General features: G+C 47.3%; 1 protein-coding gene across 6 annotated transcripts in view; it reads right to left on the reverse strand.

Moving 5' to 3' along the window:
• Window positions 1–4,475: 4,475 nt before the first annotated feature.
• SEC16B (SEC16 homolog B, endoplasmic reticulum export factor) overlaps window positions 4,476–25,238 on the reverse strand; it is a 65,666-nt gene continuing 44,903 nt past the window's right edge. For 5 of the 6 annotated variants that reach the window (XM_070768491.1, XM_070768493.1, XM_019976837.2 and 2 more), the window contains 14 exons: window positions 24,143–24,260; window positions 22,819–22,930; window positions 20,875–20,980; window positions 19,079–19,219; window positions 17,579–17,698; window positions 16,642–16,714; window positions 15,061–15,345; window positions 14,184–14,239; window positions 8,988–9,140; window positions 8,741–8,839; window positions 8,222–8,330; window positions 8,009–8,088; window positions 6,250–6,348; window positions 4,476–5,627 (listed from right to left, as the gene is read on the reverse strand). In XM_070768491.1, coding sequence (XP_070624592.1) covers window positions 5,559–5,627; window positions 6,250–6,348; window positions 8,009–8,088; window positions 8,222–8,330; window positions 8,741–8,839; window positions 8,988–9,140; window positions 14,184–14,239; window positions 15,061–15,345; window positions 16,642–16,714; window positions 17,579–17,698; window positions 19,079–19,219; window positions 20,875–20,980; window positions 22,819–22,930; window positions 24,143–24,260 — 1,620 coding nt within the window. In that variant the 3' untranslated portion in view covers window positions 4,476–5,558. The remainder of the gene's footprint in view (window positions 5,628–6,249; window positions 6,349–8,008; window positions 8,089–8,221; window positions 8,331–8,740; window positions 8,840–8,987; window positions 9,141–14,183; window positions 14,240–15,060; window positions 15,346–16,641; window positions 16,715–17,578; window positions 17,699–19,078; window positions 19,220–20,874; window positions 20,981–22,818; window positions 22,931–24,142; window positions 24,261–25,238) is intronic. The other variant, XM_019976838.2, reaches the window with a different exon arrangement.

Here is a 25,238-nt window from a genome sequence, read left to right on the forward strand (position 1 = left end):
TCTGCCACAAGGACCACTGGGACACTGACTGTTGGCCACGCTCAAGGTCTCCTGATAAGAATTACAGACTAACGGCTGCATGCTTGCTCCACTCCTATTACATAAGTACTCAATAAATACATATCTATTGTTATTGCAATGCAGAATGTCTGGTCATCATAGCTACCAAAAAATTCCAAACATTTAGCTGATTTAATCCCCAACTCTGGTCAAAAAAAACCCTTTTTGTGAGCCTTCATTTCACAAGCTGAGACATGATTTAATGGGCTTCCAAAGCGTGGAAGAGTTCCAAGCACAGGTGGTGGTGAGCAGCTGTTTTCCATCTCCGCTGAGGACCAGCTGAGAGTCTTAAAGAGCCACATGAGCAATTTGGGTATAAAGTACTAGGAATACCTTCCTAATGTTTGAGAGTGTGAAACTCTACAGTGAAACCTCAAGAGAAGCCATGGAATCCTCCTCTCTAGAGATTCTTTAAAAATGGGACACTGAATCGGCTCTAAGTTGGATAAAGACCAGAAAAGCATCTCACATTAAAATAACAAGCAGTTTGCATGGGTCAGTCAAGTTTGAGTTACACTGCTATTGACCTAGTTCCCTTGAAGTACCATTACCTAGAGATACATATAAAAAGAAAGAGTACGGGAAGCAGATTCCTCTACTAAGTGAGACTGCAATGAAAATTGTTGAACATGCTCTAAATCCTCATTCACAATAACTTTAAATCTCATTAAGAAATCACTTCTGAAGGATCTGAATGAATGGTACCTGGATTAAGTACCTCATGAGAGAAGGCACTGTTGGCGGTCATGTTTGAGGCAAACTCAGGAAAGTACCTAACATCCTATTATATTCAGACCACACCATACGCAATTTCCAGCTTAAGATGGCAAAAACAAGAGGGGAAAAGGCCACTTCCATTTCACTCTCTTGGCGGAGAAAGTGACAGAAAAACCCCTGTGAGTGGAGAGACCCAAATTACACACCTATTATTCTTTCCAAGCTCAGGAGTGTTTTACATATTTTCTCTTGGGAAGAAAATATTCTGATTTTAGTAAAGAGGTGGAGGCAGTCTTTTGCTATGCTTGGTAGCTCAGAGGAAGAAACCAAAGAGAAAGGTGATTTCTAGGGTGAAAAAAAAAAAAGCTAGCAGAGGCTTTGATCCTGAACAACCTGAAGCTTAAGTTAGGGCGAAAGAGGAGGCTGTATAGGTGACTGAGGAAGCAAGGCTTGTTTGCAGTTTTATAGCCACATAAGTGGATTAGACAGAAGGCAGGAATGGTGATATGTGATAAAGACACTTAAATGGAATTTAACGGTTTATTCTCTTCCAAATTACTGAACATTAGGTTTAAATGTTTCCATATAAATATTAAATTATATGTATATAGCAGGATTGCAAATTTGCACATTACCACTCTGTTTTTTAAGGAAAATGTAGCGCCTTTATTTCCTATAACTATTCTTCCTCCAAGTTCACACCCCATTGAGGAGTGTGGGGGCAAAAACAAACTTGCCAATTAATAATATCTCAGTCTCTTCCCTTTTAAAGAGTGTCTTTGGGTAAGTCTTTTTTTAAAAGAGAGAAAGATCTGTTTGTTTCTTCTCTCCAAATGAGAAAGAAGGTCTGTGGCTGACAGAGCCAGCCCCTCTCCTTGCAGGTGGCTGGTCTGATCCAGTCCTGACTTGGCATCTGCTGGGGCACGACGGGTCCCTTGTGACCTTTGGTGCACAGTCATTGCCTCCAAGAGTCCCATGGGCACCAGGTTGCAGGGACCCAGAGGCTCTGCCTCAGACCATGGTCATCCCCAAGGCCAGGATGCTACAGCTCCCAAGCCAAAGCCAGCTTCTCCTTGGCCTGCAGAGGCCTGCAGCCTCCCAGGAGCTGTAGGTGAGGCAACAGGCCACAAGCCCCAGTGTTCTCAGGCTCCCTGTTCCTGGCAGCATATTTCTAGCACAGCCTGTTCTATATCCTCAAGCTTTTATCTATATAGGAGGGAAAAAATATCTTGTTCTTACAGTTGCATATGCTTTGTTTCACAACTGGTTTTAACCGCTAGAGCTCTAAAACAATCATGACCTTTAGCAACCTCACCACCATCACCACCACTAATAAAAGATGATAAACTACTAAGACCTCTGAGTGACCCCAGTTCATCAGACCCTTACTGCACTCAACTGAGGGTTCCTTCCTGACCAGTGAACAGCAGGACTTGTTTTAACCAACCACACACCAATGAATGGATGCATTCTGACTTTGCTGGAGTACAAGCTTCCAAACATGAATTAGCATAAGTGCCAAGGCCTCCGCCCTTTCCACTGCATAAAACCCTCTGATCTTCCCCTCAGAAAATGTGTCTGCTGCTGCACACACTACTTCCTTTGCCTGGAAAGTAACTAAGCTCAAGGCCTCCTTTGTTGACACTGTAGTCCCTGGTTTTCCATGAATAGTCCCAACAGGAGGCAGAAGTGAAAGAACACAGGCATCTTTGCCTTCCTCTTAGGTCCTCACTCTCTTCCTCTAAAGTGCTTCTTTTTATGAGAGAGGACTTCCCCTGTGTCATTGTTCCTGGGGGCACTAAGCCACATGGTCTAACGTTGGTGGCAGGCGGGATGCACGGAGAGAAACCAGCTTCGTCATGAGAACACCTATTGAAAACTAATTTTAATTTATTCTTCCCATTACACACCTGCATCAAGAAGGAACAGTCTCATACAGATGGCCTATAGGCACATGAAAAGATTCTCAACATCACTAATTATTAAAGAAATGCAAATCAAAACTACAATGAGGTATCACCTTCATACAGGTCAGCACGGCCACCATTAAAAATCCTACAAACGACCAAAACTAGAAAGGGTGTGGAGAAAAGGGAATCCTCCTACACTGTCGATGGGAATGCAAGTTGATGCAGCCACTACGGAAAACAGTATAGAGGTTCCTCAAAAAACTAGAAATAGAGTTGCCATATGATCCTGCAGTCCTGGGTATATATCCAAAGAAAACTATAATTCAAAAAGATTCATGCACCCCAGTGTTCACTATTGACAATAGCCAAGACATAGAAACAACCCAAATGAATGAATAAGGAAGACGTGGTACATATATACAGTGGAACATGATTCAGCCATAAAAAAGAACAAAATAATGCCACTTGGAACAACATGGATAGACCTAGAGATTATCATACTAAGTGAAGTAAATCAGAAAAAGAAATACCATATGATATCACTTATGTGTGGAATTTAAATATAAACAAATGAACTTATCTATGAAAGAGAAACAGACTCACAAACATAGAGAACAGACTTGTGATTGCCAAGGGGGAGGGGGCAGGGGAGAAATGGATTAGAAGTTTGGGATTAGCAGATGCAAGCTATCATACAGAGAAGGGATAGACAACAAGGCCCTACTGTACAGCACAGGGAATTCAATATCCTGTGATAAACTATACAGAAAAGAAGATGAAAAAGCAGGTGTGTGTATAAACACACACACATATATATACCTGGATCACTCTGCTGTACACTAGAAATTAATACCACACTGTAAATCAACTATACTTCAGTAAAATTTTTAAGTGAATAAACATCCAGTTTAATCTGGTAGGCAACAAGATTAAGGCGATTTTACTTATTAGATTGTACACTGATAATTTTTTAGAAACACACACATATAATGTGTAGCATGTACTAGGTACTTTTTTAAGAGATTGACTCTATTCTTCTGCCCTATGCGATGCCTCATGTGCTTAGTCATGTCCAGCTCTTTTCGACCCCATGGACTGCAGGCTGCCAGGCTCCTCTCCTGGAGCCTGGAGTCCATGGAGATTCTCCAAGGAAGAATACTGGAGTGGGTTGCCATGCCCTCCTCCAGGGTCCTATGTGGTAGTACTATTATAATTACTATTGTAATTATTATAATTGCAATGGTAATTAGTATCCTCATTTTATAGAAGAGGGAATTGAAGACAAGAACAAATAGATTACCCTGTCCAAGATTACAAGGTGAACTGTGGATGAGCCAGGATTCAAGTCTAAACAATTTGGTGCCTCTGAAACTCACACACGACTGACACTGTTCCGCCACTGGGTGTCAGCACACCAAACTGAAGGGGCTGCAGTCTTCAGGAAGACAAGGACAGCACTCACTGAGGGCCTTCTAGATGCAAAACACTTACACGGACATTTCCTAATTTAATCTGAGAGATGAACAAACTTCTTAGAGGACAGAATGTGCAACATTTAGTTAACGGAGTAACTAATTTTCATGAGAGGTGGGTTTGTTCTTTTTTTTTTTAATTGTAAAAATAACGGTAGACAAGTTAAGAGGATCAGTCCCTAGATTCTTCATTAATTAAGGGCTTTTTCCAGCTGTCTGCACCTTATCATCCAATGAAACCATTATTAGAAAGACCTCAGGGAAGAGACCACACAGTGTGTACTCACCCTCTGCAAAAATCAGCCAGAGACAAGCATCTGCTATAAAATTATCTGGTTTAATCACTATCAACATCAGAACTGTAGTACATTAAAGTACAAAACCTGTATGTACAATTACACATGCAAAGAAATGTTCTTTGTGAGGAGCAATTTTCAACAAATCTGACAAACAGCAAGAGTCATTCCTATTGGGGGTTTGAAAGGAGAAATGGAAATTTCCAAGAGGGTCCCCTCCTCCCTCGGGCTCCTCTGACCCTCTGAACATCAATTTGCAAAGGCCTGAGGGAGGAAGGGAAGTATTAACAATCTCAGACACTGGATCCTCTTCTTATGCAAGGGGTGAATTTTTAGGGAACATTTTCCGTCCTTTATTACACCGATGTTCCATCCATTTGCATCATTAGGTTCGGTAGTTACCATGACAATATGATGCCTACAGCAATCTAACTTGATAGCCAGATGCCAGAATGTGAAAAAATAGGACCAGCTAAGAAAGTGAGAGAAATATAATTAATCTGAACCACATTAAAAAAAAAAAAAAAAATGTGCACAAACCAAAACCAAGAAGGAAACTGCCGAAATGTCACCCAAGAGAGAATGATGACAGGAAACAATGATCGAGTTTCCAAGATTCAAAAATCCTTTGCTAACTCGAGCCATGAATTGGTCTGTAACTAAGGCTGTGGAAGGAGTCAAAGTTAATCTAGAATATTGCTCTGAGTGCCTCTCCCCCAGTAATTGCTGCTGCAGAGTCCAGCGCTGTTATCTTCGATTCCCGCAGAGGAATTCTTAAGCCCTGATTTTTCCAAGGATCTACAGCCACGTCCTTAATGCTGCCGCCATGGCATTCCACTCCCCTCCAGACTGATGATATACCCAGCTTTTCCACCTGAAGAAGTCATTTCCACCATCACTGTGAAGCTTATCTTAAGAGATTGAACTGAGCTGTGTCCTGGGAGACCCTGTCTCCTTGCTTCCTCCATACCCCGTGGAAGCAACTGGCTAGCACAACCGTCTTTGGGGCCCAAATATGGCAGAGGGGCTGGGAAATTAAGAAACAAGAACAACATAACAGTTGTGCTTCAGGGAGACGAGCCTGGGATGGGTGGTCCTTCTCATCATGACTGGGTTGGATAGCGGCGCTGAGCTAGGCGATTCGGCCGGTTCAGGCTGGTAACCGTGGAGAGCTGGAAAAAGACAAGCACAGCACGAGGTTATAACCCCAAGCATGACTCTGCTGAGGGCTGACTGGCTGGATTGAGCTTAGGCATCCTGAAAGTCTAGAACCCTTCAGGAGCATTTGGCTTCCCATGTGGTATTCTCATTATTCAATTTCACACAACACCTTTACCTCTTAAATAAGGAGAAAGAAATTTGATTTTATGAAGAAGAGAAGCCAATAACACATCCGAGCAAGCAGTCTGCCTCAGATCATGCAGAAGCAGGGAGTTTAGTTTCAACCAAAGTTTGCAATGATCCCCTCACCCTCAGGACACTGCTCTGGTGCAACCACACAACACCGACACAAATTGTCTCTCTTGAGTCTTAAGACCTATGAAAGGTCAAGAGCAATATTAATAATAGTGACACTGACTGAGCATTTTCAGACTGCCTGATTTAATCCTCATAACTATCCAGTGAGGTAGTTACTACTAACCCTATTATACAGACGCAGAAACTGAGACTTACAGAGGTTAGTCATTGCTAAAGAACTCAGGCATAGTAAGTGGTTATCAGTAAGTTATAAACCAGGGTCTCCTTCACTCAGAACCCATGCTCCAAACCCCTCCTCCCTCAGGACTTCCTTACCTGGGGAACCTGAGATGGGTTGTAGAGAGGAACACTCCCTTTCACAGAGGGTGGGGGAAGCAGAACACCAGCGTTGAAGCAGAGCTCAGTGGAAACACCCTGTGATGGAAAATAATAGAAAATCCTCTTAGTCACCACTTCCTGGATTCTAGACTGTCAGGGGCTTCCCTGAGAATCAACTTTGGTCAAGAGATGCAGTCCCTGCTGATGCAGTGGATGGGAACCCACCTGCCAATGCAGGGGACACAGGTTCCATCCCTGGTCCAGGAAGATTTCACAGCAACTAAGCCTGTGCACCACATCGACTGAGCCTACATGCCTAGAGCCTGTGCTCTGCAAGAAGGGAAGCCACTGCGATGAGAAGCCCATGCACTACAACCAGAGAGGAGCCCCACTCACTGCAACTAGAGAAAAGCCCACAGAGCAGCAAAGACCCAGCGTAGTCAAAATAAACAAATAATAAATAAATTTTAAAAAATTTAAAAGAAAGATGCAAATGTGATACAGCTCAGGGAATCCTGAGTAAAAAAACAGTTCCAGTGGGCACAGCCACCCCCAGAGCCTGGGGGAGCTTTGCAGAGGCTCAGGTGCTGCTGTGTGAGAAGAAAAGGCCACAAAAAACATACTAATAGCATCATAAAAAGTAATCTCATATTCCTTGAAAAGCCTAAAATACTACAAGAGTGCCGTAACCAGGCCCCAAGAAATAAAATTGTTTTCCTAGCAACTGGCATGAAATCCATACTGGACAATTCGTCAAGGCTTTATCACAATCCTTGCAAGGGATACTGGTGAACTCTAGCTCCTACTGGGGACAGGGAAAGAGGACATTCCCTTTTTTCATTTCATTTGTTTGTCTTTTTGGCTGTGCCTTGTGACATGTGGGATCTTGGATCCTCAACCAGGGATTGAACCTGTGCCCCCTGCACTGGACCCACAGAGTCTTAACCACTGGACTCCCAGGAAGTCCCGAGGCCGCTCTCTAGACATCACATAAGGAAGCAGTGGTGGGCTAACTCGTGTTCCTGCCCCAGACTTCTTGTCTTGAAGTCCTAACCCAGAGACCTCAGAATGCATTCAGAGACAGGGTCTTTAAAGAGGTGATTAACTACTGCACAGCTCAGAGAACTGTATTTGGTGCTCCATGGTGACCTAAACGGGAAGGAAATTCAAAAAAAGAACAGATATAGGTATACTTATGGCTGATTCACATTGCTTACAGCAGAAACCAACACAACATTGTAAAGCTATTCAGGCAAGAATAATGGAATGGGTGGCCATTCCCTTCTCCAGGGGATCTTCCTGACCGAGGGACCAAACCCTTCTCTCCTGCATTGTAGGCAGATTCTTTACAATCTGAGCCACCAGAGAAGCCCCATACTCAACAGAAATTAATTTTTTTTTTTTAAAGGTGATTAGAATGGGCCCTAACCCATTATGACCGGTATTCTTGTAAGGGGAAATTTGGACATAGACACACACCAGGGAAAGACCACATAAAGATGCAGGGAGAACATGGCCATCTATAAGCCAAGGAGAAACCTACTCTGCGGACACCTCCATCTCAGCTCTCCAGCCTCCAGAACTGTGAGGAGATACTCATCTGGTGTTTAAACGGCACAGTCTATGACACCTTGTTCTGGCAGCCCTAGCAAACCACTACAGAAGCTTTCTCCATACTCTCCACGAGTCAGGCCCTCACGGGGCAGCACCTCCAGCCCCCATGAAAGTTCAGTTCACACACAGGTGGGCTGCTCACCTCAGGTCCCGACAAGCCTCCACTCCCCGGGCCCTCAGCTGTCCCCACACCAGACACTGACCCTCGGACTTCATCTCCACCTAGGAAGCAATGAGTCAGGGGTGTTCCAACTACTCAGGACAGAGGAGTCCCCACTCCCAGAAGGCTCCCCACCAAACCCTGGAAACTGCAGAGAGGACCACAGCGGGCCCAGAGGACAGGAGGTTGGCATACCTGTGTCCCTGGAGAAGGCACTGGCACCCAGCAGAGACTGGGGATCTGGGGAAGGTGTCAGTGAGAGGCTTGGGCTGGGCTGAGGTAGAGACGCTGCCCTGGGCATCTCCTGCTTAGTGGAGAAAGGAGGGTGGCGCTGATGGTTCCACACGTCCATGCCACCTGCTTGCATTCCTGCAGCACCCACATGGCGGCCTCCACCCTCTACCAGGGCTGGCCTCCTCTCCACCACACTCCATTGTCTTCATACCACTCCTCTGCTCAATAAGCCAAGTCACTGCCGGCTCTCGAAAGTTAAAATTCTACATCCTAACTTTTAAGGCCTTTCGTCATCTGCCTCTCCCCTCACTGGACCAATCTGTCTCCCACAACCTCCCATCACAAAACCAGTTTCATCCAGACCAGGGTGGAGAGGCCAGCTCCAGGCCCTCCTGGAGTTGAGGAAACTTCCTCAGAAGGGGCCACAGAAGAGGGAGCTTCCCTGTCCAGCCCCCCCCACAACATTCCGCCCGAGGTCACCTCAGAGTCCGGGCTGTCAGACGAATCTTCTTCTCCAGAGGGGGATGCGTTGTGGGTGGGCTTTGAGCGGAACCAGCTGAACCAGCCAAACCCTGAGCTCTGGAAGAGAGAGGGGGAGTTCTGTGGTCTGTAGGGTGGAGATTAACTCCCCCTCACCATGACGGTGGTGAGACAGGAGAGGAGGGGACCCCACAAGAGCCCGGCTCCCCAGCGCTGCACCACCATCTGGAAGAAAAGACCCCTCCACCTTTGTGTTCTCCTTCACGTTTCCGAGCTTTTCTCTCTGGACGGTATTTTGGGAAGATTTTTTATCTGCCTTCTCGGAGGACTCCTCCTCATCTTCCTTGACTGATACGATGGAACTCTCAGAAATACTTCGAGCTCTGGGAATCAGTGGCACCTGGAATTAGACGAAAGAGAAGTAACATCTTTATAGCACTTGACAGGTTACAAAGGCACATTTACATATACTCCCTCACCTGACCTGCTCGATAAGTCAGCAGGGATAGCCTTACATGGACGGAGGAGCCTGGTGGGCTGCAATCCATGGGGTCACTAAGAGTCAGACACGACTGAGCAACTTCACTTTCACTTTTCACTTTCATGCATTGGAGAAGGAAATGGCAACCCATGCCAGTGTTCTTGCCTGGAGAATCCCAGGGACGGCGGGGCCTGGTGAGCTGCCGTCTATGGGGTCGCACAGAGTCGGACACGACTGATGCAACTTAGCAGCAGCAGCAGCAGCAGCCTTACAGGATCTAGTATGACTGAAGGGAAACCACGATTTAGCCACGAGGAATAACTTGCTGAACTTCTCAGCACAAGGGCAGAGCCCAGTCTCCATCTTCAGATTATCCTTAATCCTACAGGGTTTTGGCCACTGTGCTACTAGTCCCCAAGAGCATGGGGTTTCCAGAACTATGCCAAGGCCGGGAGCAGGGGTATGGAATGCTTCCACTGGAGACGAAGAGAGCCAGGAAACACCCTTCAGGGAACCCCTAAATGCAAAGATCAGGGAAGGTGACAACCACTGAATCTAACTTATCCCATACCTCACTTCCTAGCTGACTTGCTCAAGATGAACTGTGAGCAACTGTACCGGGGGGAGTAAAATACACCCACATCCCTTTGTATTAATTGTGTGTGTGGTAGAATATATCAGGTTGCCCAAAAGGTTTGCTCAGGTTTGTCTGTAACATCTTATGGAAAAATCCAAATGAATGTTTTGGCCAACCCAATACATTTCATAAAATTTACACATTTAACCTCTTAAAGTGTACAGTTCAGTGTATTAGAATATTCATGATGTTGCATAACCATCACCGCTTTCCATTTTCAGAAATTTTCATTAACCTCAACAGAAACTCTGTTCCCATTAACACTAACTCCCCATTTTTCCTTCTTCCCTCTGGCCCCTGAGAACCTCTACGCTTTCTGTCTCTATGAGTTTGCCAGAAACTAGACGCCTTGTATAAGTGGAATCATACGGTATTTGTCCTTCTGTGTTGTATTTACAATTTGCACTCTCAGAAAAAGATAATTGGTATAACCTTTAGAAAAAACACTTTGGCAAATACAGAAAAAGTTTCATTTTTTGTTCTAATGAGTATAGAACTTACTGTGTACCAAGTAGTATTCTGAGCATTTTATATACAGCGAGTCATTTAAACCTTACAACTATCTTGTTAGTAGGTATTGTTATTATCATCCCATTTAACAAATGAGAAAACTAACACACAGCAAAGTTAAGCAAGCTGTATAAGGTCACACAGCTAGTTAAGGGCAGAGCAAGGATTCAAACCCAAGCTGTCTGACTTTCCTTCTAGGAATTTCTCTCCTAACTGAGTAATTTAAGAAATACACAAGGGCTTATATATTAGAATGTCCATCACTGTGTTTTACATATTGAAGGGAAGGGAGAAGTAAGGAGAAAGAGTAGAAAAGAAAAGGGAGAGAGAGACACTTGAAGTGTTTAACAAAGTAGTAAAGACGAATTAAAATCCGAGCTCCTTCCAGGGCCTACCAGGCCCTCTATGATCCTGCCTTTCTCTGTCTCTCTCGTCTGGCTTCTTAGCCCTCTCAACTTTTTTTTTTTCTTTTTTTACTTTTTTGACCACACTGAACAGCTTGCAGGATCTTAGTTCCCCAACCAGGGACTGACCCCAAGCCCTCAATAATGAAAGTGCAAAGTCCTAACCACTGGACCACCACTCTCTAGATACAGCCCATACTCTCCCTCAGTTGTACCAGGTCATCTTATTACAGGGTCTTTGCTCTTGCTATGCCCTCTGCCTTGAACACTTGTTCCCTGAATACTCACCTGGCTCATGTCCACCATCCATGCTGAGCTCAGAGATGCACTCCCTCCCACACCGTCTAAAGGAACATCCCTCAAGCATACAGTGCTGTATTTGCAGTTGCCTCTACTGAACAGAAACCCCATGAAATTAGGCTTTGTCTAGTTCCCTACGTATCCCCACCCTCGATAACAGGACCAGGGACACTGCAGGATCTCCGTATTTGTGAATGAATAAACGCATGAGCAATGATGTGAATTTATCATACCAATTCTAAAAATCATATTTAAGAATGACATGGAAAATCTCATTTTATAGTATTAAAAATAGAAAATGAAGCTTCATCTACATATGTTCTCAACCATTTAAAAACACATGTATGTGTATATATATATATATATACACATTTAGGCACGTGGGCTAAGTCCCTTCAGTCATGTCTGAATTTTTGCGACCCTATGGACTGTAGCCTGCCAAGCTCCTCTGTCCATTGAATTTTCTAGGCAAGAATACTGGAGTGAGTTGCCATGCCCTCCTCCAGGCATCTTCCCAACCTGGGGATCTTCCCAACCCAGTGATCAAATACACATTTTTTATGTCTCCTGCATTGGCAGGCACGTTCTTTAGCACTAGCACCACTGGGAAGCCCATCAGATCAGATCAGATCAGATCAGTCGCTCAGTCGTGTCCAACTCTTTGCGACCCCATGAATCGCAGCACTCCAGGCTTCCCTGTCCATCACCAACTCCCGGAGTTCACTCAGACTCACGGCCATCGAGTCAGTGATGCCATCCAGCCATCTCATCCTCTGTCGTCCCCTTCTCCTCCTGCCCCCAATCCCTCCCAGCATCAGAGTCTTTTCCAATGAGTCAGCTCTTCGCATGAGGTGGCCAAAGTACTGGAGTCTCAGCTTTAGCATCATTCCTTCCAAAGAAATCCCAGGGCTGATCTCCTTCAGAATGGACTGGTTGGATCTCCTTGCAGTCCAAGGGACTCTCAAGAGTCTTCTCCAACACCACAGTTCAAAAGCACCAATTCTTCGGCGCTCAGCTTTCTTCACAGTCCAACTCTCACATCCATACATGACCACAGGGAAAACCATAGCCTTGACTAGACAGACCTTTGTTGGCAAAGTAATGTCTCTGCTTTTGAATATGCTATCTAGGTTGGACATAACTTTCCTTACAAGCAGTAAGCGTCTTTTAATTTCATGGCTGCAATCACCATCTGCAGTGATTTTGGAGCCCAAAAAAATAAAGTCTGACATGGTTTCCACTGTCTCCCCATCTATTTCCCATGAAGTGATGGGACCAGATGCCATGATCTTCGTTTTCTGAATGTTGAGCTTTAAGTCAACTTTTTCACTCTCCTCTTTCACTTTCATCAAGAGGCTTTTGAGTTCCTCTTCACTTTCTGCCATAAGGGTGGTGTCATCTGCATATCTGAGGTTATTGATATTTCTCCTGGCAATCTTGATTCCAGCTTGTGTTTCTTCCAGTCCAGCATTTCTCATGATGTACTCTGCATATAAGTTAAATAAACAGGGTGACAATATACAGCCTTGACATCCTCCTTTTCCTATTTGGAACCAGTCTGTTGTTCCATGTCCAGTTCTAACTGTTGCTTCCTGACCTGCATACAAATTTCTCAAGAGGCAGATCAGGTGGTCGGGTATTCCCATCTCTTTCAGAATTTTCCACAGTTTATTGTGATCCACACAGTCAAAGGCTTTGGCATAGTCAATAAAGCAGAAATAGATGGTTTTCTGGAACTCTTTTGCTTTTTCCATGATCTAGTGGATGTTGGCAATTTGATGTCTGGTTCCTCTGCCTTTTCTAAAACCAGCTTGAACATCAGGAAGTTCACGGTTCACATATTGCTGGAGCCTGGCTTGGAGAATTTTGAGCATTCTTTACTGGCATGTGAGATGAGTGCAATTGTGCGGTAGTACCATTGCCTTTTTTTGGGATTGGAACGAAAACTAACATATACACATCTATATATACACCCATATAGATGGTCTCCTTCACTTTTTGAAAGTTTGTATCATACAACTTTGCTTTTACCAAAGACTGACATTAGTACCTATTTTCACTAACAAACAACCAAAAAAATCCAAAGAGGACTTTCAGTTTTACCAAAAAAGTTAGAAAGTGAAAAAAGCATTCAGCGTTTGTTTTGTAGGAGCCATTTTAGAGGCAGCTTGTATCCCAAGCAGCAAGACTGGCCCCACTAAGCTCCTTTACCGGAATCTACACTCAGCATCTCACGTGGCTTTGAACCGCATCTCTGAGCATCTGCGCTTCATCTCGATTCATTTTGTGCATTGTTAGCAAGATGTGTACTGAGGTAACTGCTTCTTCCCTTCACATCACTGAGACTTACAAAAGGTTTCATAGGAAGGCTCTGCTTTTAGATAGCATGAGAAATGTGTACATAGAAAAAATATAGGAAGAAAATAGACTATTTGGCTATGTGATTCTGAGTGATGGCTGTTTGACACTTTATATGACATTTTCTCTTTGTTTTTCAGATTTTATATAACAATAAAGCACTAATTTAGGGGAAAAAACAAGTTTTAAGGTCTGTAGCTTAGTTACTACTCAAGATAGTTCTATGACATCACTTCCAACCAGAAAAGCTAGAGAGAATCTTAAATCTGGACCAGCAATGCCTGTTACTAGTGGAGGGATTCATTCATTCAACAGCTGAATAGATGATTAACTAGACATGGTTACCTCCAAGACCTGAAGAGAAAAGACACAGCTGCCATAGGTCCTTCTCAGAAATAGAGCAAGGTAAAAATGTTAAAGATAGAAATATCAAGAGTCTTCCCTGATGGCGCAGAGCACAGCAAGTGTTCAGTGCATCAGTAAGAAGAGGGCATTGGAGGGGGCTGATGTGCGAGACCAGAGGTAAACCCAGTCCTGCCCCCACGGACACAGGTTGGCAGGAGTGAAATGAACAAGAACGAGTCTCCTCTCCACCTCTCAGGATCTGGTGTAGAAACAAACAAGGGGCAATGTGGAAAGAAGGGCTGGTGCAGGGCACAGGAAGGTGCCTGCATGTGGCTGAGCAACTGGGGCAGCTGGAGGGAATCCACAGCTCAGAGTGGGTGCTGTCATCTGGGGACTCTGTCCTCTCACCTGGGGTCTGGAAATAGCCTTCTGCCCATCAGGATGCTGAAGGGTTTCTGGAGACACTGAGAAATCACAACAGAAATCAAGATGTGAACTTGGGTCTTTCTCTTCTATCCACAGTCAGCTTTCCTAATTGCCAAATGGCTGGAGCTCTGGGCACATAGCCCCCAGTGGATCAGAATAAATATGAGGTCCATTTGCACAAGCCTCTCAATTCCGGCCACCCCAGAACATGCCACTCACCCAACCTCCACCCCAAACCAAGATCATTCCATGGGAACCCTGGAAATGAAAGCCACGTCAGGCTGGATCACAGGGATCCTCCCAGGCTTCCCCTATGTGTGAGCCTCCCATCTTGGATAGGACCTTGTCTTAGAAGGTCTAAGATCTGACCCTTCTCTTTGGCTTCCAGCACTTTCCTGGCATCACTCAGCAGTGCTCACCCACATTCGGCCCCTGTTGTCCAAGACCTGATGGACAGAAGCACGAGCCTCTGCCCGCAGCCCCTGACACAGCTGACTTCAGAAAGAGGACTTGGCCTAAACTGCAGCCAGAGGCACAGTGGCACTGTCTGGCCTTCTACCGCCTCTCTCCCGGAGACTACGGAATCCAAAGGGAGCGCGCAGTGGCTGCTGGAGGCTGTGCTGTGTTTATCCCAGCAGAGAGCGGGGCTGGAATGGGAAAGAGCCATCTCCCTCAGATGAACGCGAAGCTACCAGCCCAGGTCTGACACCCGGAAGCCCTCAATCACATGCGCACCCACCACCCAGGGCTTCACAAGCTCCCACCCCACACCTCACACTGGCCCCCGCACCGCCCTCCTCTGCTTGCTCCCCTCCACACCTCCCCACCCAAGGCTCGCTGCCTTCCTGGCAGCTCTTACCAGGGGGCAGGTGGATCTGCTGGGCTTCCTCCCAGGCTGTTCCTCCGGGAGCCCCTGTCACTGCCATGCTGCCACTGGTCCCCAGAAGATGGGTCTCAGGAACCGAGTAGAGAGGCACTGGGACCCCCATCTGCCCAGAACCGCCACCTGTTGGGTAGGAGCGGGGCTGCTGTGGGCTGAGCTGGGCTGGGCCCGACTGCTCCAGAGTTGGCCACAGAGCAGAGCGGTCACCATAGGCTTCTGAGTTGCCTTGAGGTCCAGAAAGATCTTGATAGAAAGTGTTTTCTAAGGACACAAGACAAAGAAGAAGAGGTGAGACCTGTAATGTGGCCTTTGTGTGGACTAAACACCAGGAACAAGCCTGCTCTTTGGAAAGCAGTGACGAGGACAGGCCAGTTGACGTGGCCACCATCGATGTGACGAGTATCACACGGCAGCGACTGTAACACCTCCACTGCTTATGACTTAGAGTGCTCAAAACTATCTCCCTTATAGCTTGCATGATCTCTGAGCTTTTTAAACCCGGGGGTCGGGATGGCAGAAATGACCATTTAGTCTAACTCCACACTTTTTAGCTTTTGGATAAACTTTTTTGTGGATTTAACTAATGGACTGGGGTACTTGGAATTTAGAAAGTTTCAATGTAAAACCCAAATCAGACTACAGAAATGATGGCTTTGTTTTGAAAGATAAGAGCTTTGGCCCAGGAAGGGGACTTGGTGACATTCTTTCTGGCTCCACTGTGTTGCTGACGAGACAGACCAAGGCGTGGACTGTGGACATGGACAATGGTTGGCCCAAATTATGGGACTAGTGAGGTCGGCTGACCTACCCGCTTGATAGGGTGACAGGAGACACGGCTGTTTCCCAGGGGAAGTGACCACTCAGGAGCACCCAGCCTGCTCTCCTGCATCCCTCTCCCCTCACCGATTCTGGGGCACAGCAGCAAAGCTGGGAAACAGAGACCAAGGCCTGCCCATACTTGCTATCCCCTTAATCATTCCTAAAGGAGGTACAAAAGCCTGGGAACCAGCTGGAAGCAAAGCCGTGAGACCCTGTCCTCACACCACCAGTGAGTGCTATTTGGGAAACAGCATGGAGTTAACTGGGATAATAATGTCTGCCCAGCCCAACAATTGAAGCATCCTAAGGGAAAAGAAGGGATCTGTTGAAAACATTTTGAAGCCTATTTCACGTGTGCAGCAGCTGATGCTCAAAAGCCATAGGCACTTCCAATGTACCCACCGCTAACATGAAATACAGATGATCCGCCACCTCAGGCATCAAGAAATGCATCCACCTGGGGAGATGGTACTGACACAAGTGAAGCAACTATATAACAGCACAGCAACAACAAGATTAAAGCCTGAATGTGAAACAAAACCTCTAACAAAGCAGAAACAGAAGGGAAGGCTGTGGCCGGTGGGGCTGTGCAGAGAGAAGCCTGGACCACAGGTCAGACTGACACGGGCGAGGAAGGCACTCCAGGCAAGGAAGGGGAAAAGTTTTTTGTTAGGTTATCTCCTATAATCAGATCCCAAGAGTCAGTTATTTACACACTCAGTTCATTAGTTTAGGTACCTGGAGTTTTTCTGGCTTCCGAAATAACCGCTTGAGCAGACTGAGGACGGCCAATGTCTCCTGCTTCCTTTTGCTATTAAGATAAAGTAAAATCCTCTTAGGTGACACAAAGGAAAACAAAAACAAGGAAACATGATTTGAAATGAAGTCAAGACACTTCAGCAGTGATGAGGTAAGGGAGCCTCAGGTGAGTGTGGGGGCTGTGAGGGGTTGGGAGCCCACGGGTCTTCCTACCTCCCGACTCTGCTCGGAGACAGCAGGCAGAGGCCAGGGCATCCTCCTCTCCCAGAGGAAGGGGCAAGAGGAGGGAACTAAACCACAGGCCCCAGGGCCCACAGCACACAGGGGAAGCAAGGGCCGCATGTGTCTAAAAAAAAAAAAAAAAAAAAATCCACCTGCCCCTTTCTCAGAGACAGAGGAAGAAAGGAAATGGAGGAGGCCCTGTTCCAATTACTATGACAATTACTACCAGCCGCTTTTGCAATTGTCAGAACAAAAAAAAAAAAAAAAGGAAAGGTCCGGAAGTCTTTTCAGCATTTGCCCTACATTACATGAAAGTGACACCGGGCCACAGTGAGCCACTGTTCCTCACAGAGAGAGACGGGAGCTTTGATGGTCATAACATGTATTTTCCGGGACCTCGGAGAAGGGTGGCCGGGTGACTCGGGAGAGGGTCCCACCGTCACACAGGGGAACACAGGAAAATGTCTCCACCCGGGAGGGGAGCGCGTTAGCGGAGGGGGCTGGGTGGGGGTGGGGGGAGGGTGTGGAAGCTGAGTGCTACCCCTCCCCCATCAGGCTGTGCTTCCTTGGGGACAGAGGACACCGCGGCCCTCCATGGTGTTGGGGACTTGCCGAGGTCAGTGCCTACCTACCCTGTGTCTAGAAGAGCCAAGAGGGGAGCAGAGACCCACCCCGCTGACCGTCCCCCCCTCACCTGCAGCTCCCTGTGATGCCCCCGAAGGTGCACCAGCCAGTCCGGCTCCAGGTCCCTGTCTCCTCGGTGGCGGCGGCGTTCTAAAACCAGAGGATCTGACAGCTTCAGTCTCTCTGCCAGCTGTGCCCGGTTTCCAGATGGTAAGAGAGGGAAAAGGAGGGAGAAAAGTAGGAGAAATGGACCATGAGGAGAAGCAGTAAGAAAAAAGAAGATAGGAAGCCTTTGCTCACTTGTAAATCAGATTACAAAGAACTGCCGAATAGCAAATTCAGCAGATACCTTCCTCAAATCGCAACATAAACAGTTAAACCATCCTGGTGTTAGATACTAAATAAAATATGAGGAGAAACTGCTACTCTGCTCTATGTCTCTGCAAAGCTGTTCTCAGGAGCAGTGCTTCTCAAACTTCAGAGCTGGTAGGAACCACCTGGGATTTTGTTAAAATCCTAATTCTGATCCCAGAAGTCTGTGGGGCCTGAGATCCAGCATTGCTAACAAGCCCCCCATGAGGTGAAGCCCATGCTGCCGGTCGAAGGACTGCTTATGTTGCAAGACTATTCAGTCAATGCTTTTCTGGTGGCTCGGCGGTAAAGAATCTGCCTGCCAATGCAGGAGACACAGGTTTGATCCCGGGGTCAGGAAGATCCCCTGGAGGGGAGAATGGCAACCCACTCCAGTATCCTTGCCTGGGAAATCGCATGGACAGAGGAGCCTGATGGGCTACAGTCCATGGGGTCGCAAAGAGTAGGACACAACTCAATGACCAAACAACAACATCCCATCATAAAGTCCCCAAACTTTCCGACTCCTCCCTTCTGGCTCCTGAGCTGCCTACAACCATCATCCTGTTGGCAGAAATTTGCCATTAAGGGCACTCAGTAGCACAGATTTTACTGGCTACAGAATCCAACACTTGGGCTGCATTTAAAGCAAAGCAAAAAGTGATGGTAGGCTGCCTTTTCACTCTCAGCTAATGGATTTTTCTTCAATTAATTGGAACAACTATTTGCCTGATTGTTTTCTTTCCCAGGAACTAAAAGTTGATGTTTTTGTTTTCTCTTTTTTGAATGTATCTCACATGTGATAAAATATTCCATGCATTTAAAAGCATTTTAATAAGGATCATTTCCCATTTTAATCACTAAAATATATTTTCTAAGCCCAGCTTTTATAATTAAAATGGTTTGCCATAACATGCATTTTTACTGTACCAAAAAGGCAGATGCAAGAATGACTTCCTTGCACAGCACACGCCTGGTTTCCAGTCCCATTTCAAACCCACTCCCGTCCCCCGCCCCTCCCACCCATAGCATCCTTCTTTATGCAGTGTCAGGCCTCTGCTTATCACATCTGGGCATGCATATGTGGTCAAAGACAGCCAGGGGCTCCAATTTTATAGCATGTTCAAAGAAGATGAAATGGGGCTCTGAGCCGCTTTACAATAGCTTTCTCTGAACACTGAAGATAACACACCTGCAGAGAGCCCTTTGAGAAGCTCACCTTGATGAGTTCCACTAATAGCACAGGGTGACTGCTCTCTCCGTGGCTCAGGAGGGCTGTGCCAATGGCTTCGCAGTAATGCAAGGCCTGGGACGTGAGGCCATAATCTGCCAGACGGGACGCATAGAGGAGCTTATACACCTGCGAAGAGGAGCAGGGCCAGAAAGAGAGAAGTGGAGATAAGACTTCTTGGAAGTCAGTGGACTGCCAACTTCCGCTAACTCTGGGTCCAAATATTAAAGAGGGCCTTGCAACATTTAGGGCATTCTATCTGTGTATAGGCACAGTTCCAAACCCAGCCTGCAGTTCCATCATTGCAGAGAACGGGGGCACATCAGCTGAGTCTCCTTAGGTGCTGGTCACCATGGAAATCCACCAGCCTCTCCACTTCTTATCAGGCAGCCTGTATCTCTGGGAAGGCTGGTGTGTGGGGGGCAGAGAACCAGGAGCCAGGGGCACAGGCAGAAGAAGAAAAAAAAATGCCCCTGGTGCCAGGGGCTTCAAGCCTAAGAGGGAGAGTATAGACAGATACAGGTAAGGGCTCAGAGAAGCATGAGGGACAGAGCCAGATGGAGTACAGAGGGGCTGGGAACAGGCAGACCCAAGTTCAAACCCCAGCTCTATGCTGGTATGGAGCATGAAGCTAGTTCCCCCACCTCCTCTCTGCACCTCGGTTTCCTCACTCTAATACGGGGATGATACTACGATCTCCCCCTTGGTGGTTTCAAAGATTCAATGAGATAATCCACGTAAAGTCCCTAGAGCAAATGGTACCCAAGAGATGTGAGCCAATAGCATGTAACTCCTTGGAACCTCTCTTGCGAAAAGACAGTAATCATGCCTGCCTCACAGAATTAGACATCGCTCAGTCAGGGGATCATAGCACAGCGCCAGGTGTGCAAAACTCATTCCCTAAAAACAGCTGATCTCACTGCTATCAGTCCAAAGACAGCTAAGAGGTGGGATGACTACAGAAGAGAAAGAGACTGAAGACCTGCATGGACACAAAGGAGCCCACTGGGCAGGGCTGCGCTGGAAAAGATGGGTCTTTGGTAAAACCCTTACAGAAGATACTAACTGGGTCACTGCCCTACAGACAGTAATCCATTCATCTCCAAGGCTTTGTTTTGTGTTTGGTGGTGGTGGTGGTGGTGGTCTGTGTGTGTGAGTGTGTGTGTGTTGTTGCCACCAGATACTCTCTCACTACAATCACTGAAGAAGTCTCTGGGGATCCAAGGGGACACCAGGCATCCAGTAGAGAGGTTGACAGGTTAGAACCTGGACATGGATGCTGCCTACACACCTGCAGCCCTGAGAGGAAGAAGGAAGACAGGGGCCAAAGGACAGAGCAGGGAGGAATTCCAGAGTTAAAGATGGAGGCATCCAAGAGAGATGGGAGCGGAAGGTCAGAGGAGAGTAGGAACAGTGAGCAGCCGGGGGCCGCTCCGGGCAGGATGGCCGTGGAGCCGAGGAGAAGATGGAGCTGTTTGGAGACAGAAGAGCAGAAGGAGCTGCAGACAGGCGTGGGACCCAGGGGTGCCTGCCTGATTCTCCTTTGTCAGGAGGGAGGCAGGAGCCCGCAGCACAGAGGCTGCTGCCAGGTTTTGCTTTCCTGTCTTAAAAACGCAGACCTTGGGGAGACCTAGAAAGACATCCTAACCCTTCCCACACTCCAGCTCATGAGGAAAAGTCCAGTGGATGACTTAGCCCAGCCACTACCTGCCAGAAAGCAAGGCTGAGAATCCAGCCGCCCACAGCCGTCAGATGCAGAAAGGGCCTCGTGAGCGTTCAGTTACCTGGAAAGAAGGGATGAAGGATCGGGGACGGCCCAGCATCTGACAGTACTCGAAGATTTCCGTCCTCTGGATAGCCTCAGTTGTTGCAAATTTCAAAAACTCTTGACTAAAACCAGAGAATAACAATAAAAGAGTTTGAGGTTGGGGCGGGTGGGGGACGGATTTCACTCACAGATAGCCGAACTCCAGCTGCATCCATTCACGGCAGAGTTTCTGTCCTGGGCTGATCCCTGGGGCAGCTCCAAGAGAAGAAGGAGAATCTGTGCCCCCAAAGGCTCTGGGGGAAGGTGGGGGCCAAGCGGGGGGACTTCAGGGAGTGGGGGCGGTTCCTGCCATCTTTCCTGGAGGGTCACTTAAGGCAAGATGCTCTCATGCCCAGCTCAGAGGGGCACTGCATCTCCCAGCATGTAACCATGCTGAGCACCAGCCTTAGTGCCCTGAGAGCCCAGACTGGGTGTCTGGGACAGGTCACCCCAGCCTGAGCAGAAGAGCAGGAAAGAGGGAGCCATGTGATGTTCCGGGAGCACTGAAGAAAGAAGGCCCTGCAGAGAGAGGGTAGCACCGCAGAGCCAAAAATCAAATGACAGTCCCTACACCGGACGCTTGCTCCAGTGAGAAAGCAGACTGAGCAAACGTGATCTGGGGGGCCCCTCAGAGTCCGCACAGGCCCCAAAACAGCTGCCGTGGGGGCTGAAACCATAATCACTGGGGCTTCCCCTGGGGTCAGGGTTGGATCTCCAGAAACATCCTCATTCAGTACACAGGAGGGGGACACCTTAACCCAGGGGTCTCCAACCTCCAGGATCTAACGCCTGGAGATCTGAGGTGGAGCTGATGCAATACAACAGAAATAGAATGCACAATAAATATAATGCACTTAAATCATACCGAAACCATACGAGGTTTTCTTTTTCCCCCACCAATCCAAATCCGTGGAAAAACTGTCTTCCACGAAACCAGTCCTGGTGCCAAAAGGGTTGGGGACACTGCATAACCCATTTCGCTTATTTGTCACATCTGGCCCAGACAGGCTTCTCTGACAAATTAACTATGTGCTATCAGAGACCATGACCTTGACAGACAGGTCATGAGATGATGCGTTTCTACGAAGAAAAGCCTGACAGTCTGGATTCCAAGTCCAACCTGACCGCACTTTAGCTGTACAATCTTAGACCTGTTACTCCACCTCTCTGTGCCTCAGTTTCCCTCCTCTATAAAGTGAAGCTTAAAAATACACTTTCTTCACAGGGTACATGTGTAATGATTGAAGGAAATGGTGCAAATAAAACAGCTGGTACAATGTAAGAGCTTAGGAAATCTTAACTATCACAGAGAGAGAGAGAAAGAAAGATCCAGAATGTGGAGGGTGGCTGGGGAGCAACCTGGTCTTTTCATCCATTTATTCACTGTCTAGGGGCTTATCAAGGTCCTTCTTTGTGAGAAGTCTAATGTTATGGCCAGCAGGGAATAAATGACAGGCCTGACTTTTGAGTAGCTTGTGTGTCAAGTCAGTGTAAGCTGTGGGGGCGAAACACAAACTTCTTCCACTTGCAGGTTTTGCCCAAGGCCGGTTCTGAAAATAGGTCCACGGCTGCCTAACGCACAGCCTCAAGCCACCGCGCTCGTATTAGCATTTTCCAAGAGTCAGTCTCTGGTCATGGAGCCAGGGCGCCACCGAGTGGCCAGAGAGGCACACTACAACCCACGGGCCCCAGCTCGCAGCTTCCGGGAGCAAGGCCTGGGCCTGAGGACCCCTGGCGGTGTGATGCTGCACTCTTCCCGGCATCTCTCAGCCCAGAGCCTACCTGTGCTGAAAAACCATCAGCAGCAGCTGAAAATTCACAAGAGACCGTGGAAAAAGGAAGCCATGAAACCCAGCTAGGGCTAACCCAATCCCCCGGAAGACGTCCTCGCCACTCTCTGTCCCCCAGAAGACTGGCATACCTGTGGCTACTGCCCAGCAAGGCCAAGTAGTCTGTCTTCACGGTGTAGTAGCCGAAGGGCACGTGGGCCATGAGGTAGCAGAAGTGAGCAGCCTCCACCAGCCCCTTCCCAGCTGTAGGCGGAGAACAAGCCTGGGTCAGGGAACACGCCCACCAAGGGAGGGACCCACCATCCGGGTGGGAGGGGAGAGGGCTTGAGAGCGGCTCTGAGGTCGGAGCAGACAGCTTCACGGGAATAAAAGAACAAGCTCTCCATGACACGAGCCACAGACCCCAAACCCCACTCCCTCTCCCACCCTATTTTTGCCCTCCGACATTACATTTCACTTCTCCAGCTAGAAGAAGGCACTATTTCACATTCCCCCTAATGGACTTTTGATGAGGACGTTTCTAAGCATTTTAGTCCTTCTGGAAGGGGAGAAATAGGTAAGAAATGCCTACACCTGAGCAGAGAAGCAGACCGTTGGAAGCAGCGGTTTTTAAACTAGGCTTCTTGGGGCATTAATGCCTCCCCTGCAAAAATCAAACAACAGAAGACTTTTCCCAGTGCTCATAAAAATCACATTCATTACCAAATTGTTCCCAGTTTTTAAGTGTTCTCCCATACCTTTTTCATTAGTTCAACACTGAGTTAATTCAAGTAGGCAAAGTAATTAGCTTGGCACCCAAAAAGGTTCAACAAAAGTTAGTTCTTTCTACTCGGGTGCTGAATAACTTGTCATTTGACTGGACACAACTTTACCTGTAGCTATTTTAAGTTTAGCAGAGCAGTATTTCACGAAGTGCCACAAAGCAATGATTTTCTAAATATTCTGTCCCTTGACCCAATCTGAGAACCACTGATCTGCAACATCCAACAGCCCCTAAGTGTTTAAAAGGCCACATTCACAAAGAGATGATAGAAATAAAGGCTACACAGTTACCCAGGGGGGCTCAGGCAAAAATAGAATTTCCTATCTGGTTGAGCTGGGTCACTGGGGGACCGACAACAACAGTAGGGGAGATGCTCCAGGTGTTAACTCCATCTGCTGGGGACTCTGACCCGGGCACAGGAAGCAACCACTCAGGGCAGCCTCCTGCAGAGGCGGGACCCCGGAGTCTCAGGGGCCTGGCCTGCACTTGCTCGCAGCAGAAATCTGGGAAACGGAAAGGTAAGGACACTCCTCTCCCTGGATTTTCTGTCCCCAAAACACTGAGGCTCCTGGGTCAAAGGAATGCCTGAGACATAGATTCGGGCCCAACATGGAACCTAAGTCTAAGCACGGGGTGTTTAAAGCTGGCCTGGAGACAGAGGCGAGGAGGGGACGGAGCTGGTCTCTGCTTACCTAGGGTGTCCCCCATGGCGACAATCGTGCGCTGGTACAGCTCCGGGTCCCCACCCTGATTCGACAGAATCACTGCCAAGTGTGGCCTCCAGTCTCCCCACTGCTTGTCCCCACAACACTGAAAAGCAGCAGAAAAATGGCACATTGGCTGAGTAATACAGCCTGGCCAGAGCATAGATTAAGGAAGGCTGTTGTCTATTTTCTAATTTGCCAGGAATGCCTATTTGGCTGCCTGCAGTGCAGCCACTCATTGATTCTGAGTTTTCTTTTTTTAACAAAGCAAAATTCTTAGAAGGATGGGTAGGCAGACACATTACATACACACCTACACAGGAATATTGGGAGGTGGTCCTTGGTGGTTTAGTCGCTAAGTCATGTCTGATTCTTGCAACCCCATGGACTGTAGCTTGCCAGGCTCCTCTGTCCATGGGATTCTCCTGGCAAGAATACTGGAGTGGGTTCCCATTTCCTTCTCCAATATTGGGAGGTAGATAAAAATAAAATCACACTACTAGTCACTAATTTTCAAATTTCATCCTGATGCCCCTAATCTCAATAGCTGGGGACAAAATTTTTTTTAAAAAATATTGATATTTCCATGGAAGAAGGAGGATCACAAACCCTTGGTTCATGAGAGGACTCCATATTAACCTGTAAGAAAACAGGGGAACACTGGGCTCCTTAATATTTTACCAAATGGCTAATGTCTTCTGTTTTTACCGAGTCCTCTTCTACACATGACCTTCTTTAATCTTCGCACAACTCTGAAATCTAATTCCTATCGCCTCTTGAGGAGTGAGAAAACAGGCCAAGGCGCCCAGCCAGCACTGTCGCTAGTGACGATGCAGGGGCAGCAGAGCTCCACGAGGGGGCGGTAGAGGGTAGTCAGAGAAGTGGACGCGGGTGGAAGCCCCATGGGAACGGATGGGCCGTCCTTCTCCTGAATGACGGGGAATTTCAGGGCAGAGGAAATAGCAATAAACAAAACAATGTCACAGGCTCTGGATTCAACAGGGGCCCTGCCTCTGGAGCAAGTTTCTTAATGCCTTTGAAGCTTTGTTTCTTCATTTCTTAAATCGAGATCATAATGTCTACC

Source organism: Bos indicus, chromosome 16 (genome assembly GCF_029378745.1).
Source record: "Bos indicus isolate NIAB-ARS_2022 breed Sahiwal x Tharparkar chromosome 16, NIAB-ARS_B.indTharparkar_mat_pri_1.0, whole genome shotgun sequence".
In the NCBI taxonomy this organism is placed as follows: Eukaryota; Metazoa; Chordata; class Mammalia; order Artiodactyla; family Bovidae; genus Bos; species Bos indicus.